Source organism: Accipiter gentilis, chromosome 7 (genome assembly GCF_929443795.1).
Source record: "Accipiter gentilis chromosome 7, bAccGen1.1, whole genome shotgun sequence".
Classification (NCBI taxonomy): Eukaryota; Metazoa; Chordata; class Aves; order Accipitriformes; family Accipitridae; genus Astur; species Astur gentilis.
The window spans coordinates 3907028-3922740 of record NC_064886.1 but is presented as its reverse complement, the minus strand read 5'-3'; the positions used below and the strand labels follow the sequence as shown (position 1 = coordinate 3922740).

Sequence of the window (15713 nt, the reverse complement as noted above, 5' to 3'; positions counted from 1 at the left end):
AGAATTCAAAAATCTACAAACTCTGAGCAACTGTACAGAACAATAAACATGTACAGTTTTACATTCTATCACAATATGATGGAATGGTATATTAGTTTTGCTAAAGTCAACCACTTTTTTAAGTTCCATTTGGAAGAAAATTAAAATTCTAAGTGACTACAACAGCAAAATTACTTATTAACACTAAAATGCGCCACAGCGTTCAGAAAAATAAAAGCATCAAGACACATTCTGAACTTAAAACTGATGTTTTAGACATACAATGTATTTTGCAAACAGAAAATAGCATCTATTAATTCTAAAGAACTGAAGGAGATGGTGAATAGAAACAACCAAATCCATCTCTGAATTTCTTTTATTCCTAGACTATAAAAGGAAAATAAGCTTCCTCCTTTTTTCAACTTCCAAACCGAGACTGCTGAATAAACTCATGGGAATAAAAAAAATAACCCCAAACCCTAACTTTCTTGCATGTACTGAAGAGTTTTTTGTTGTCAAAAGGCAAATGATTGAATTGGTTCCACGTGTTTGGCCAATGATTTCCACCAATACAGTATTTGATTCACAGTTTCCAAGGAAATCACATCTAAAGTAACAGAAATTTATTCTGTTTAGATCTAAACACATCACCAAGTTTTAAAGAATTTGGGCCTGGGAAGATATTTTTGGTTTGTTTTTTTTTAAAGGGGATTGTCATAGCTCAGACTCTGTGTTGGCGAGGCCCACAGCCAATTACAAAAATCAAATCCGGTTTAAGAAAACTGATTTAGACATTCATATGAACAAAGATGCCTCTGATACACTGTTAACTACTTCCTTTTCCCAGCCACAAGAAGGCAACTATATGCCATATCTCTGATGTTTCTCCATTAAGTCTTTTCACATTAAGCATTAATAGAAATGCTGGGAGACACTCTGTACAAATATTTTTCATAAAGTTCCTTTGAATAACTTGACTTCCTTTAGAAATGCTATCAACTTTTGACTCCAGTCTACAATTAGAGACCCCAAATCTAGGTCTGCCTCCTAAATTCAAGCAGGAACCAATAAGATCATAGCTTGGCAACCCTACTTCTGAATGTGTGATGAAATCTGAGATAGGGACATTGTACTCCTAAGAGAACAGCTCATTTCAGTATTCTGTTAAGTATTTATCTCCCTTGTTTTCATACTGTTGCAATGAACCACCACAGGGCAACCAAGAGCCATGCCTCCTCCTCAGCCTCTCTCAAAAAACACCCCACAAAATCAAAACTAAACCTACTGCCTCACTTCAAAGTGGAATTCATGCAATAATAATTAACAGATGGCATTTCCTTCAGGTTTCAGGTAAGATGCTCCCAAAAGATTGAGTTTTAATGTTACAAGTTAACAGTAATAACTTTAATCAAATTAGCAGTACTATGTTTTCAACACATCCGTTAGCAAGCTACTCCTACTTTATCTAAATAGCCAACCGTTGAGCGTAACAACTGTTATTGCAAGGGGAACAGTTGTGATACAAAGCATATCCCATATGCAACTCATTTTGTTGAAAATAAAATATTTTCCCTTAGCTGCAAAACCAAATTAAAGTTTCTTTATTGGCTGATTGAAGAGAAGTGCATTTAAGCCTATCTTCTTTCCTTGAAGTGTCTGGAATCTGCAAGCAAAAAATAAACTGCTCCCTTTGCCCAACTGGTGCACTGCTCAAGCACTAAGCTTATTTTGCAGCAAGATTCACATCCATCTCAGGCATGCACCTCTCTTCACCTGCTTCTCTAAGCCTTAATCATTAGCCACACAGAAACTGTCTCAGACAAATGACTCACCTGCCCTGTCTTCCAAGTAGGTGATGAATGTTGCCAGCTTACCTCCCATGTACTCAGGTTAGCAGGAAGAATTTTCTCCCCTTCTAACAACTAAATTTGGTGACAAAATTTTTCCTCATCCTCTTCTAGATTCCCAATAGGATATTTTATTTTTTTTTAATTTTGCATTAATAACACCTGCAAGTATGTTCTTGAAATATTTCAACAGAAATGGAACTTATGAATGTAGTGCCAGTGAGATGCAACATGTCAGTTCCCCCCATTCTTCCTGCCTGCCAAACTACTGCTTGCAAAATGTAGGATCATTCTTTAGAAATGGAGCACATCTCTTCCCATCTCAAGAAGAGATCTCTCAACTCAGTTTTATCTTGGATTAAGCTTCTTTAGACACCAGACAACTACATCTTTTCCAAAAGTAATACTGATTTTCTCTTAGTCCTTACTAGACAGCCATCTACCTGCCTATGCTGACCCACAGCTTTCCCCACCCCCATGAAAAAAAAGGAGCCCACTACCTCATTGGCACCCACAGAACTGATCACACAGCTGATCTTAGTGTTCTCTTTAGACTCCAGGTAAATAGCCTGGCTCTTGTGGTACCTGCAAAAATAAAAAAATAAAAAAAAAAAAGGAAACACATGAAACCATTAGCTGTCCAAAGACTGAGAAAAAGAACAGTAGTAAGATTGATAAAAGCTAGGATTCTACAAGCATTTGGATAGAGTAAATATGAAGTCTGTTTTTCCACACAACTTTCCCCACCTTCACAACATAGCGGGTGGTCTGATTCTACACACACACACACACTTTGCATTTAAATGATACTTCGAAGTGCGTGAAGCTCTCAATTCTATATGCAGATTACTGAAAACAGATTTCACATCTGCAAGAGGGAGCAGCAGAGCACCAAGCTACAAGACAGGAGAACACTGACAATAAACCTGTGTTTCAAGAGTTAATCAAACTAGCCTTTCACATTTCAGACACAGGATGGATTTTAGAAGGCAACTCCATATTATGCCTGATAAAATATGACAGAGCAAATCACAGATACGCAGATTATTCACATTCCCCAATACAAAATTATTAGTGCACCACCAACAACAAAAAAGTAGAGAATTGTACTCAATCAGTGCAGTCAGTGTTTAAACAGAGACCTCAAATTTCTAATACCGCCTTATTTTGTGAAATAATACACAAAATGGTAAGTGATAGGTAACTGACTCCGTAAGAAGCTGTATATACCTGCCATAAGGAGGCTGTGTCTAAGCATTTCCATTTTTTCCCCTTTTAGATCGTATTTTAGTCATGCTATATATTTTTCTTAGTGCATTTTGTATAAAACAAAGTAAAAACTTCAAAATTCCTAACTCTGAATTCTTGATTTCATGGTCTTGCCTTCTTCACAGACCATATTTCTGGTACATGCTGCAAAGTGTGCTAGCCAAAACTTGCCAGTTTCTGTGTATTCTGTCTAGGAGAGTTCCATAGGCAGAACTAATTATACTGAAACAGATTATTTGTAAGTCATCTTAATCAAGAGAGCACCAAAATGCTTTATAGTTATAAAAGCATAACTGTATTTCCACCTTTACCTTAACCATGATGTGCTTGATATACAACTGGGCAATCCAAGCTGCAGAATCACTGTGCACAGATTCCCTCGGTAACTATTCAGTATGCAACTCCCTGCAGTCTGATTGGATGACAGGCATTTGTCAAAATGCATAGACTTGCATAATCTTTACAGTTATTTCTACGATAACCACACTGTAAAAATGGAAGTCTTCCAATAGATTATTCCACAGTCTCTTCCTACTGGCTCATGTACTCGGAATTTTCACACTGCTTGCCAGTAACAAGAATAATAGCATCAGCTTTTAGCTTCCAAACGTACTAATTACCAGTGGCCTGGGCAAGGTATAAAAAAAAAATTAAAAAAACCAAAAAACAAACAACCCCAAATCCTGCAACTTTTAGACACTTCTGCCCAACCACTATTCCTTCTCCCTCATTTTAACAGAAAGGATGTCAGTGGGTTCCAGGGCAATGCAATAGCAGCAATGATCTGAGCCAAAAATCTCAGCTTACTGAACCCAGACTATCACTAATTGATATAAAGAAACAGTATAAGCTACTATAAACCAGACCTCACTAAGATAAACGTAAAAATCTCAGTCCAGTAGTGTCCTACCATGCCATGCTGTGACTGATTAAGCAAGGAGAATTGATGATCTTGATACAACCAGTGCACAAGCTTTCGTGTGCAGAAGATACCACTACAAACGACAACTCTCAAGTGATATCTGTGCCTTCACGGATAGTGAAATAATTTTTCCACTCAAAGCTGTTCCTTCCAATTTTTGATTATCAGTGAATTCCAAAGCTAATGACATGAAGCTAGCTTCAGCCCCTGGATTTCACATCACAAGTTACTGTCCACCAGTAAATTTGTGTTAACTCTGCACAGAAAAGGCAAGCTAACAAGTTAGTTCAGCACTTTTTCACTGAAGAGTTGTCTCAGCTGTCTCATGCTCCATGCACGCAGAGAGACAGGTCAGCTGAAGGCACAGTAGCCTGGTACATCTCAGTTACACATTCATGTCTCAGCCTTTTGCTGAGTTTATATACCCACAGGGGAACAGAGGGGTAGAACTGAAGAAAATAATTCAGATGAAAAATGCAATGGAATTTAAGTTGGCTTTCAAGAGAAGGAAAGTGCCAAACAACACTTGCTTTTGCAGTAGGCAAAATATACCACAATAATGACAAGTGAGGCAAGCAGAAATAATTCCACTTTCTGCTACAAAATATTTTGCTGAAAGGCCAAGATTTTCAACTGCATCTCCATCAGAAGATTGAAAGAAATCACTCTGCATTATTGTATGCAGACAAAGCTAAAAGTGAAAAGATGGTTGTTTTACAGTGAACTGTATTTTAGGATCTGATGGGGGGCATGGAGCAAATTGACTGAGGATAAAAAACTAAGTCTAATTTCACATCCATCTGAAACTCCCTATACAAAGTCTCCACTTGAGACATGTTCGTGAAATGTCTCTGCAAGACCTTAGGGAGTCCATTACTAGCCCTAAACATTCACTATTTTGAGATAATGGTGCTTCATGGCTGCCATCAAAAAACAGAGTCCTCCCGAGCTGTTAGTTTTATTATTTCTGGTGCATGCCAGCAGCTACAGGCTTAATACACCTTAGAAAAAATTACCCTCCCACTATCAAGAGTGACTTCATTATTTTAAAATACCAGCTATTTTGCACAAGTACTATTACTATCAATCAAAAAAATCTAAGCGGGATTATTGCAGACAAAAAATGTAAAATACTTATCTTAAACCAGCATAAGAACAAGGAAAGGCAACAGCTGGAATACCTGACAGTGAGGCCCCCATGACAATTGAATTCAGCAAGATGAAAATATCTGTTAGTGTTTTATGTCCCAACTAGATATCTTTCAGAGAGAGCTAGTGCTTTTGAGAGATTCATCTGGGCTCACTGAAGCTCTCCCAGGTTTAAATTTGGTGGGCGCCTGGGGAACTTTACTGACCAATTACTCCAGATTCCATCTTCCCTCCTGTTTTTTTGTTGTTTGTTTTGTTGGTTTGTTTTTTTTTTTACTTATGCAACACTTTTCAATACCCCACATGCTTAAAAATTCTGAAGAACAGTTTATTCATTCAAATGTATCCCAGAGGATAGTCACTTTACACAATAAAAAACATTATGAAAGCAAAAAAAAGAACTTCATGAATTTGTGAAATAAGCAACCTGTTCAGTTCATGTCTGCTTTACGCTTCAAGGAAGTTTAAGCTCCAGGCAGCAGCTTTTATCAGAGCTGTGTACATTGAACCCTTGATGAAACTTCACTGTTAGAAGACTAGCAGAAGGAAAAACTGACCAACTATACATATACAAGATGGCTGTCACATAGAAAACAAGCTTCACACCTATTATTTTCCGTGATAAAATTACAACCTTGTCACTTGTTATTTTGAGCCAGCAGAACACTGAAGTAGGCTACAAATAAGCATGCAACTTGCAAATTGCTTTCTGCTCAAGGAGTACTAGAATGCCCCCTTGATTATCCAGTTTTGCATGTCTCACGGATTTAGTTTAAGATCTACTAAGATTTCTCTGCAGAATTTAATATTTTTCTTGTATTTTGTGAGGCTTGCACAGCTATATGCCCATAAAACTTAACAGAGCTAAATCCAATCAGCAATTCTGAAGTTGCTTTTCCCGTGTGGGTTTGATCTTTAAAGGTTATTTGGATTTATTAGAAACATTTTTCATTCTGCTCATCTAGCGAACAACATTGCTTCCGCCACCTTGTGGAACAATGGGTTAGCGCTCTACAAAACTGGACGCGAGGACTGTGAATACTGCCAACACTACTGTACCTGCAATCACAGAGTATCTGTATCCTAGCTGACCGGCTTCACAGCTACATCACACTGCATCTGCTGGTGGCTCTCTTACTTAACATTAGTTTGACAAAAACATTTCTCAAGTGTCACAGTGTGCACCACTGACTCCATGGAAAAGATTTAAGTCTCCTTTTGAGGCAGTAGTTACTTCTGAAAGTCTATGAAATCTAATCACTCCATTATCACTTCTGATTTACCAAAGTCGCAATGATTAGCCCTTGGAGGAAGCAGCCAACATCTGCCCCAAAACATTTTGTCCTCAAATTTTTTTCTCAAAGAAATTTCTCTCTGCAGTCTTTGTCTCCTCACTACACAACACTCAGACTGCTTAAAACAGAAATTTACCAGGACTTACCATCTCTTATCATAGTAGAGTTTTCCATCTTCTATCCGGGCTTCAAACCGCTGTGCTGGAGACTCTGCTGGTGTAGCTGGGAGGTGTTCAGGAGAGGAGGGCGAGGCTGAGAACAGGAGAGAGACTGTGTTTAAAGACCAGCATGTGTCCACCACACAGTAGCACATCTGACTGCAGAACTGCAATTAATAAGGTCATATTAAGCAGAAATAATAAGCACAGAAAGCTACAAACTCAACTTTCCATCAGAAAAATATTCTCTATTGGGACTAATAATTCAACCTCTGCCTTGAATATACAAATGATAGTATTCATTGAAATATAACATTTATCTGAAAAAATGTTGATATGCAGGTGATAGACAGTATGTCCTTGATTTTGTTTTAATTCTAATCCATAGTAAATTACATCAGAATTACTTAGGCAAGTTAGTACCACTCTGTCTTGATATAAAGTGTACAGACACATCTAGATTGCTGAAGGCATAAACCCCTGAGTTCTCTATTCCTCCATCTACCTGACAAGCAGGCAAGCGGCCCAGATGCATCTGAATATAATGGAAAAACCTCTTTACACAGTTACAGATAGTCCCATGCCCAAATGTTTCAGCCACCAAAGATGCATATACCTCCCTTCCAACCCCGACAAACTTCAGAACAGATGAAGAGACTTCTCACAGCACCCATTCGCCACAATACGTACACAAAGAACAGCAATTACAGAGTCAAAACAATTATACAGCCAAATTACACAGTCAGCAATTATACAGTCAAACAGTCTACAATACAATTCTCTGTTCAAAACAGCATGACTGTTCCAATGCAACTGTTAACTCACCTGGTCTCTTGGGTGATTTAAGCTACATGGAAAGAGAGCAAAGAAGCGTTAGAGTCCTGACATGAGCCATAGAAGTCAGCAGTAATAATTTCAGATAGTCTTACTTTCCACACTCTAAATGCTTCTTTTTTTAAATGTACTGTTAAGTGGCATAACACAACCAGAACAGCATGCTATAAACAGCCAAAGGTGTAGATAACCAGTGTGATGATACAGAAGGTCTACAAACTGAACTTCAGAGCATTCAGGTAATCCACTAAAATAAGTCAAAACCAAACCCGTCTAACACACTATATTTTTGAACATGAGCCAACATTTCCCAGGGTACACAAAATACAGGAGATAAACCATTAGACACACCTCACCAGCTGGCACAAAAAACATGCTCTGCTACCATCCTCAAATGTCTTAATGAGCAGCTTCTATTATAAGAAATTAGATAAGCCTTAAAGGGTTTAGCAAGAAAGCAATACCTTAATCAAATCTAAAAAAAACAATAAACATGCACACTGCACCCCATCCAGTTTGCTGAAGTATTGCACCAGTGGGGAGGGGAAAAAAAAAAACCAACCCAAACCAAAACAACTACAAAACCCACCCCACACTAAGGCCTAAACCAAGTGCAGCCTGTGACCTCACAGAAAAACATATTAACATCTGCTCAGCCATGCGGAGGAAGAAACTCCTTAAGATAGCTCATCACTTGGTTCAGACAAAAGGTAACATTTTTAGATGACAGTCATTTTTATTAGGTTAATTAAACCTATTAAAATAAACGGGAGGAGATACCATCTTACTAAATTTTTTATTGTGTTACTTCAGAAAGCCTACTGGGATGAAATAGTCCCACATCTCAAAAAGGAATATAAAACAAAAACAACAAAAAGAGAGCTCTTCTCTTCAGGGGGAAGCATTAACTTTCTCTTTAAAACAAAGAAATACAAATCAAGCAATAATCCCTACCTTATTCAGTGTTCTCAGGTCCTCCATTATTTGCTCATCAGTCAACAAATAATTTAGCTGAGGTATCCAGAATTAAGGTTCCCATAAGCTCTTGACAAGCAAGGCTAAAAATTAAAGGTCAATGACATTTCACTTGATTAAACGTAAGCCAAAAGGTTTCTGTAAAGTTGCATAAGATTTTAATAAGTGTCATACTTGAGCTTTTTTTGTCATATGAATTAATATAAGTCCATCTCCACAGATCCTCACATTTAGCAGCAAATAGAGTGCAAAATCATTTTAACTTATTCAGACATAACTGTCAATGAAAAACCTTTAGTGCATTGACATTTACTTCAAGGAGGCATCAAGCACAAGAGTTTTTAGTGTTTTTCATCTTGCATTTCTGTAGAGAACAATCCGGGAGCTGAAACACAACAGACTCATTTCAGATTTTGTACAAGGAAGCCGAATCCCACTCAAACCTAGGAAAAGAAACTCATTATTTTGCAACTCAGTAAGTGGGAACAGAGACATAGAGAGAAGAGGGGAAAGCCCCACAAAAAACCAACCACCCTCAAGAGAGAACCAGAAAATAAAGCCAGAGGTACAAAACACATCCTTTGTGTGGATGAGGATAAGTAAGAGCCTACCATTCACCTGAAAACAAACCCAAAATCTCAGAACACAGAAGTTAGTGTACTACAGTCTTATTAGAGCTTCGCTGTCATTTTGTGTAGTTTCACAATCGCATCTTCCCATTTCCCCTTCCTATTGCTCCTCTGTCACTTCCACACAAAAACCCCCCTAAGTACACAGAAGGAAAACAATACCCAAAGCAGTGGACCCTCCCTCGAGCCTTAATCTACAGTGTTTCTTCAGAACAGCTCTTAAGTCAAAAGCATTCAAAGTAGCAAACTAAAGTTAACAATTGCTAGGCTGCATTTTAAGGATTTTGGCTCTGATGGACTTTAATCCTCTCCCCAGTGAGGAAAGGCAGATAGACTTTCATACTGTGGCTGCCGTACCATGCTCAATTAGTAGGTCATGTTCACCATGAAACTCATTTATTTTGGATGAGATAGAGGCACTAATAAATAGATTATTTTTTTCCTGGAAGAGTGAACAGAATCTCCAACCAGAAAGAGGTTAATTAAAACTGAAGATGCCTGTGACCATCCCGCATGAACTCTAGAAGTTCAAGGTTTGATATTACCTTCAGAAAACGTGAGTCACTCAGAAGTCATAAGATAAGTTTTTTTAATCTGATTTAAGCCATACAAGTTTGGAATCTAATAATAAGCCTCTGCAAAGCAAATATCATTGCTTTCCTTTCCAGGTGAATTTAATATACAAATAGAAGTGCTTATCACAGAGGAGCTAAAAACATATTTCCAGAAGCCAAGAAACATTTTAATTATAAGAAACATGCAACAAGGCAGAAGAGAAGGATTACATATACATGTTTTTCTCTCTCTGGTGATATATAAGAAGAAGATGGATTTTCATCTTCTTTTATTCAAAGAACAAATCTAGCACTCCTTGCTTTTGCTATGTATCTCTCTGGATTAGAGATCTGAAGCCTTTATCAGAAGTGGAAAAACTAGCTTGATATGACAAATACGATCTTTCTGGCAAATGTTTTGTCACATCTTGAAGTGAGAAAAGCTTTGGCTCATGTAAAAAGCCATTTACTATCTATGGAATCAATTACCTCAGCATTTATATATAAAGTTCTTTTAAAGCTTTTCCTTTGTGAAAAAAATTGGCTGAAGAACTCAAACTGTTCTCACTGACAAAAAAAATAAATCAAATAAACTTCACAGTGTCGTGAAGTATCTCCAAAGACTGGTTGTGTTACATTAGTTTATCGCACATTATATACGTGACAAATTGTGCTTCAGTATTTCCTAGATTAAAGTCTGATCCTAGCACCTAATTTCATTTTCCTTCCTGTACAAAACAACATAGATGCAGGTAGCATGCTGGCTTCAAATATAATAGCCCTCCAATGACTTTGTAAAAGGATATCAGGGGCAGGTTTCCTCCTCTTGTCTGGGATAGGAACTGGATCATTCGGTCGTCGCCTCAGTTTTCTTGTCATAATAGGCTTCACTTCCATTGAATCTGTAGAGTAATGAAGTTGGAGAGCTGATAAGACCAGAGGGAAAGGTATAAGAAGCAGCAGCTTTCTACACAAGGGACAAGGAAAATAATCTTTCCTCTTTCATACAGAAAATTGGATATTTTTTTTTTTGTGGTGGCTTCCAGCATCCAAGCTGAAACTGCTGACAGTGAACACAAGTTCTCTTTCTCACCAGGTCACTGTTCAGCAACAGCGTTGTAATGCCATGGTTACAGCTTTCACTGGCTGGAAGTGGCACAGTTGGTTTGGAGGCATTTTACAGCTGCTTCAGATACAGATAACAAGTACAATGAGGCTACAAGGATTCAGGGCAAATTTCTTTAATGCTAATGCTATCTGCTTTAGAACAGATCATTTAAGAGGAAAAGTTCATGGAGTTCTTTGCTAGCAAAACTTGGACAGTTAATAGCACGTAAAGCATCAGCTACAAATCAATTGCTCTTTTTCTTGTCTTTAAGCTGGAAAAATAGCTTTGTCAAAGGAATACAGATAATTACTGCATTCAAGACTGATCCAAGTCTGCTGGAGTAATTTTAAACACAAATAGTATTTAAATTCAGATTATCTAAAAATGCTTCAAATTATGATTAATGAAATGAACCTAATTAATAACATGCAGAGCAGCAGTTGACAGGAAATAAATTGTAGTATATGCACTGGGGAAAAAGAAAAAATCTGTTTAAAATTGAAACACAAGTCTCATCACCAAGTAATTACCTGAAATTACAGTTTGTCCAAATGCCTACAGGTAGTCTTAACTGAACTACTTCACTCAAACTCTCACAAATCATTCCTTAATTTATGAAGACATCTTGAATTGGCAACCAAGACACCACATCTTAAATGCTAAACACATCATCTCACCTTTCTTTCTATGTGCTGAAAATTATTTGCTCATCTTTAAGTACACCTGAATCACATCCTAGGTAGCGCTTAAGTCTATGAAGCCTCTTTGGCTCCCTCTAGATGCTAAAACCTTGAGCAGCTATGCGTGTTCAAAATACACCAAATTACTTTTCTCCTTATCTCAAGGGTGAACAAGGATGACCGTGCTACACATCAAGGGAACAAATATTATGATAAAAGCTTTAAAAAAAAACCCCAAAAAACAAGAAGTGCCACCCACTAAGTGTATACCAAAGGAAACCTTATCTCTAGGATTCAAAGCTGAATTTGAAAACCACTGAAGATTAATAGCCCTGCAGACACCAAAAACATAACTTACTGTGTTGAATGTAAGCCATTCTTCCCATTTGTTAAAACCGATTTACAAGAGCCTCAGAAGAGAGGTCTGAAGCATTTATTTAAGGCAATACACAGCCCAGTCAAAAGGCTTTTTCTCCTTTTTAAAAATTAGTTTCAAATGAGTTGTCACAGAGCTTTTATCTATATTGCTTAAAACATGAATAAGGCAGAGAGATCAATTTTCTTCTATCTTTCTCTTCCCACCCTGTATCTTAAAATTGTGACAAGTCAGCTGAAAGTCAGCACCAAACAAGTTTTCAGAAAAAAAACCAGAGTTTGAGAGTCTTACATTTTCTGTTAACCATTTGAAGAACTTTAAGATTCTCCAGGGATTCATGAAAACTTTATAAAGGAAGTCTTGAAGAGCTGCTAAAGCACCAACAGATTTAACCTGAAACACAGTCTTGCATGAGGCTTAATAGATAAGAACTGCACTATACAATGCTCCAGAACAGGAGGCAACCATTGCAACCTAATGAAACCGCAATGCTCCCGACACTCACAGACAAGCCTATTCATCAGGCTGCTAACTTGCATCCTTGTATACACTGAACTTCCACAGGTTTTAAAAACCATCGGGTCCACATCAGGTTCAGTATTTTTATTTCTTAGCCTCCAACACATGTTCACAACAAAATCTGTTACTTCTAAAGAAATTACATTGCACTTCTGCTGGTCTGGAAGGAAGTAGATAAGGGAGGGCTAACACACACAGAATGCATCTCTTATCTAGTTAGTTACATGCCTTTTCCTAGAGTTGTATTTGATGAAAAAGCTCAACACTTCAGGACACACAACAACAGGGGGAACACATTTCCCTGATGAGGATTAATTCGGTCCCCAAATCAGACTACTAAATACTTTTTACCCCTCCTCAGTCTCCCTTTAACTCTGCAAATCTGAATCCTGATGTTAACAGCTGTCCTACTGATAAAGAAGTTGTATTCCTTTAGACTCCTAGAACATTGGTATGCAGATTTCCAAACGTTAAGACCTAGTCGGATCCTGACCCACTAATGAAAACCTGCTTACAAGATTAGTACTGTATCCCAACTTAGTAGTGAACAGACACAGGCATATGATAACAATACAAAAGTTAAGGCTAAGGCATGGCTTGTAAGATCAGACTACATTTCATAATTTTGGGGGGGGGGGGGGGGGGGGGGTGGAAGGCAAGAGGGAAATAGATATCAAGGAAACAGCACAGCTCAAGCTGTTTTCCAGACCAGATTAGCCCTAACAGTTTGTACAAAGCCAAGAGTACTCCTGAATACGTCCAAATAGGTTTTAATTCTTGCTTCTGAACGCTGATTAAATTATTAGCTTACATAACTTCTGAAAATACTATACAAGAAAGATATAAAAGGTCTAACTCATGGACAGGCCTCAGTGACACAATCAACATTACCTGTCCATGAAGTGAGGGAGTTGCTCTCAAAAAAAGAGAATCAAATTAGACTTTTGGTTCAGTATCACAGCAACACAATTGGCGAAGGAGTAGAATTACCCTGCTACTTAGCTCCACTGTGTCAATTACTGCAAAGAGCGTTGCCAAGGCACCAAGAGTACCAATGGGTTTCATAAAAGAAATCTGTCCATTTAATGTCCATTTTCCAGAGTCTGGACACAAATGTAGCTCACAAATCTATTTTTCTGGCTCTAAGCAGCATATTTCAACCTTTACTGTTTGCCTTTCTTCAACTTCTTGACCACCTATCACTGGAGAAAAAACAGGACACAGTTTACAACCTGGCACTGCCGGTTAGATCAATGTTGTGATGTATCTCAATAGTGTTATTGCCAGATCACAAGAACTGAAGAAGCCCCTCTCCTATTATATAAGAAAACCTATCCACTCTGCTGCTTTACTGGCACTATTTTGATTCACCTGTTAATAATTCAGGTCACTGAATTTTATTATGAACTGCTTTCTCCATTAAAAGACAACCAATTTGCGTTCTGTATCTCTTGGCATTTAGAAAGCTTTAAAGCCTTCACACTAGCTGTCTGTATAAACCAGCATTGCTACCTTTATACCTTTTTTCCTAAACAATAGCAGAGCAGATAAGACAAATGACAGATGCCTATCTTGTTTTTACCTCCTGTTAATTCCATGGTTAGCTTTTCATTCTCAATCATCTTCTTCTTCTCTTCCAACTCTGCAATCAAATTTTCCTTAAGCTCGATTTTCTTATCTTCAAACTCCTTTGCTGCTGCCTTCTTTTCCTTGACGTAATTTTTTTCCACCTGATCGGTCTAATGCAAACGAAAAGAATAAAAAGGTTAACTAAGGAACCAATGACTCAAGTTAACGGTATCACAACAGCTTCTTTCAACTGCTGTATTGATAAGTTTTTCAGTTCAAAACTGTAGCCAGTTCTAAAGATTATAAATATTCATAATCAACAGAAAACCATCTAAAAATAACTAAGCAGTACTTAGTATATTGGCAAAAGAATTAATTACTTCTAAAAAACATTTTAACGTTGCATAACATATCAAGTCTCTAGCAGAGAGCTCTTCAGATTTATAAACAGCACTGACATTTATCACCTTAAACAACCTTTTTAAACAAGCCAAATGCACAGCCAGCATACAACAGCCCAAGAGGAAATATTTCTTTTAACTCTATTTTAATAACAAAGTCCAGAAGTTACTTGAATACCAGCACTAGGCTGTACTACATCTCAAGTGTAACAATGCTAGCTAGAGGAATAAAATTTCTTTAAGTCTTCTGGGAAAACAAGCACAAGTACTAGCTGATGAAACAGCAGCTTTATACCTATTCCATCTAGTTAATACGTATTTTGATAAATTAAGAGTACTTACTTCCAGCTGGAGGAACAGTTCTGAAAGACAAGAAAGAATATTATTTTCAGAGATGTACAAAATTACTTCCCTAACATTTTAGGTCATTGAGTATTGCAGCCAAGAGAGGCAGTGAACCAAATAGTGTACGTACTCATCCGATGTCTACTCACACTTCATAGTTTTATGCTGAAAATAAAGTAATTATGAAAAAAAACCACAAAAATACATCATTAATTGAAGTTTTCGACTGATTGTTAAGCACATTTGCAAAGCTTGCCCAGCAGTATTCCATATTATTCAGTTTAGCTACCATTTCCAGCAGTACTAAGCATGTAGTCCATCTTTCTTCCAGTTTAATTACAATCAATTAATAGTAGATGCAAACTTCCCAGATAGAAGCTTGAAACATGGCTGGCAAACATTCACAGTTTAAGCCAACTTCATGAATTTCAGCAATGACTGGTTCAGAAATAATTCTGCACCTGTTACAAGATTCATCTACTCAACCCACATGTGTGTGATTTCAGGCTGTTTATGACTGAGAAAACAAGCAAGGAAATTGTTATGTATCACTGAAGGTTAAGTTCTAACACATGGCAATGATTAGTTCAAGTCACACCTATGGATGAGGCAAATGGATTTCTGGGTGTGAAATAGCCCTGCTACTGATGTTGTGCAATTGCTAACAACTTGAAATTAAGCTGAATGGGACCCTTCTTGTGTTTTCTGGAGGACATAATGCCCAAAACAAAGTGTTTACTCAAGATAGTGGCAAGAAAAGCAAACTTTGGCACCTGATCAGTCCTCAAGTCACCATATTTCACTAGCATATTAAGCTTTGGCAATACCTGAAATCATAAAACTTCTGTAAAGATCACAGGCTTCAAATATGTTTTGGAGAAGACTGTAGTAGCAACACTGCACTACTGTGCCTTTTTTTTAAAAAAAATAATTTTAAAAAACAACAAAATAGATACCAAAGACGATAATGGCCCAATTTAAAAACAAAAACAAAAACCCCAAACCTTTTGTTTGCAAAGGGCTCTACCAATTGAGCATGGAACTAGTATTACAGATGTAATCAAACACATGTATATCTAAACTGTTGCTTTATTATCTGTAAAT

General features: G+C 37.4%; 1 protein-coding gene across 4 annotated transcripts in view; it reads right to left on the bottom strand.

Moving 5' to 3' along the window:
- Positions 1 to 15713, bottom strand: part of SUDS3 (SDS3 homolog, SIN3A corepressor complex component) — a 253181-nt gene that overhangs the window by 8697 nt on the left and 228771 nt on the right. For all 4 annotated transcript variants that reach the window (XR_007506699.1, XM_049805551.1, XM_049805550.1 and 1 more), the window contains 7 exons: positions 14607 to 14626; positions 13877 to 14033; positions 10418 to 10513; positions 8408 to 8469; positions 7445 to 7466; positions 6608 to 6713; positions 2327 to 2411 (listed from right to left, as the gene is read on the bottom strand). Coding sequence is in view for 3 of the 4 variants with exons in the window: in XM_049805551.1 (XP_049661508.1) it covers positions 2327 to 2411; positions 6608 to 6713; positions 7445 to 7466; positions 8408 to 8469; positions 10418 to 10513; positions 13877 to 14033; positions 14607 to 14626 (548 nt within the window). In the remaining variant the exon portion in view is untranslated. The remainder of the gene's footprint in view (positions 1 to 2326; positions 2412 to 6607; positions 6714 to 7444; positions 7467 to 8407; positions 8470 to 10417; positions 10514 to 13876; positions 14034 to 14606; positions 14627 to 15713) is intronic.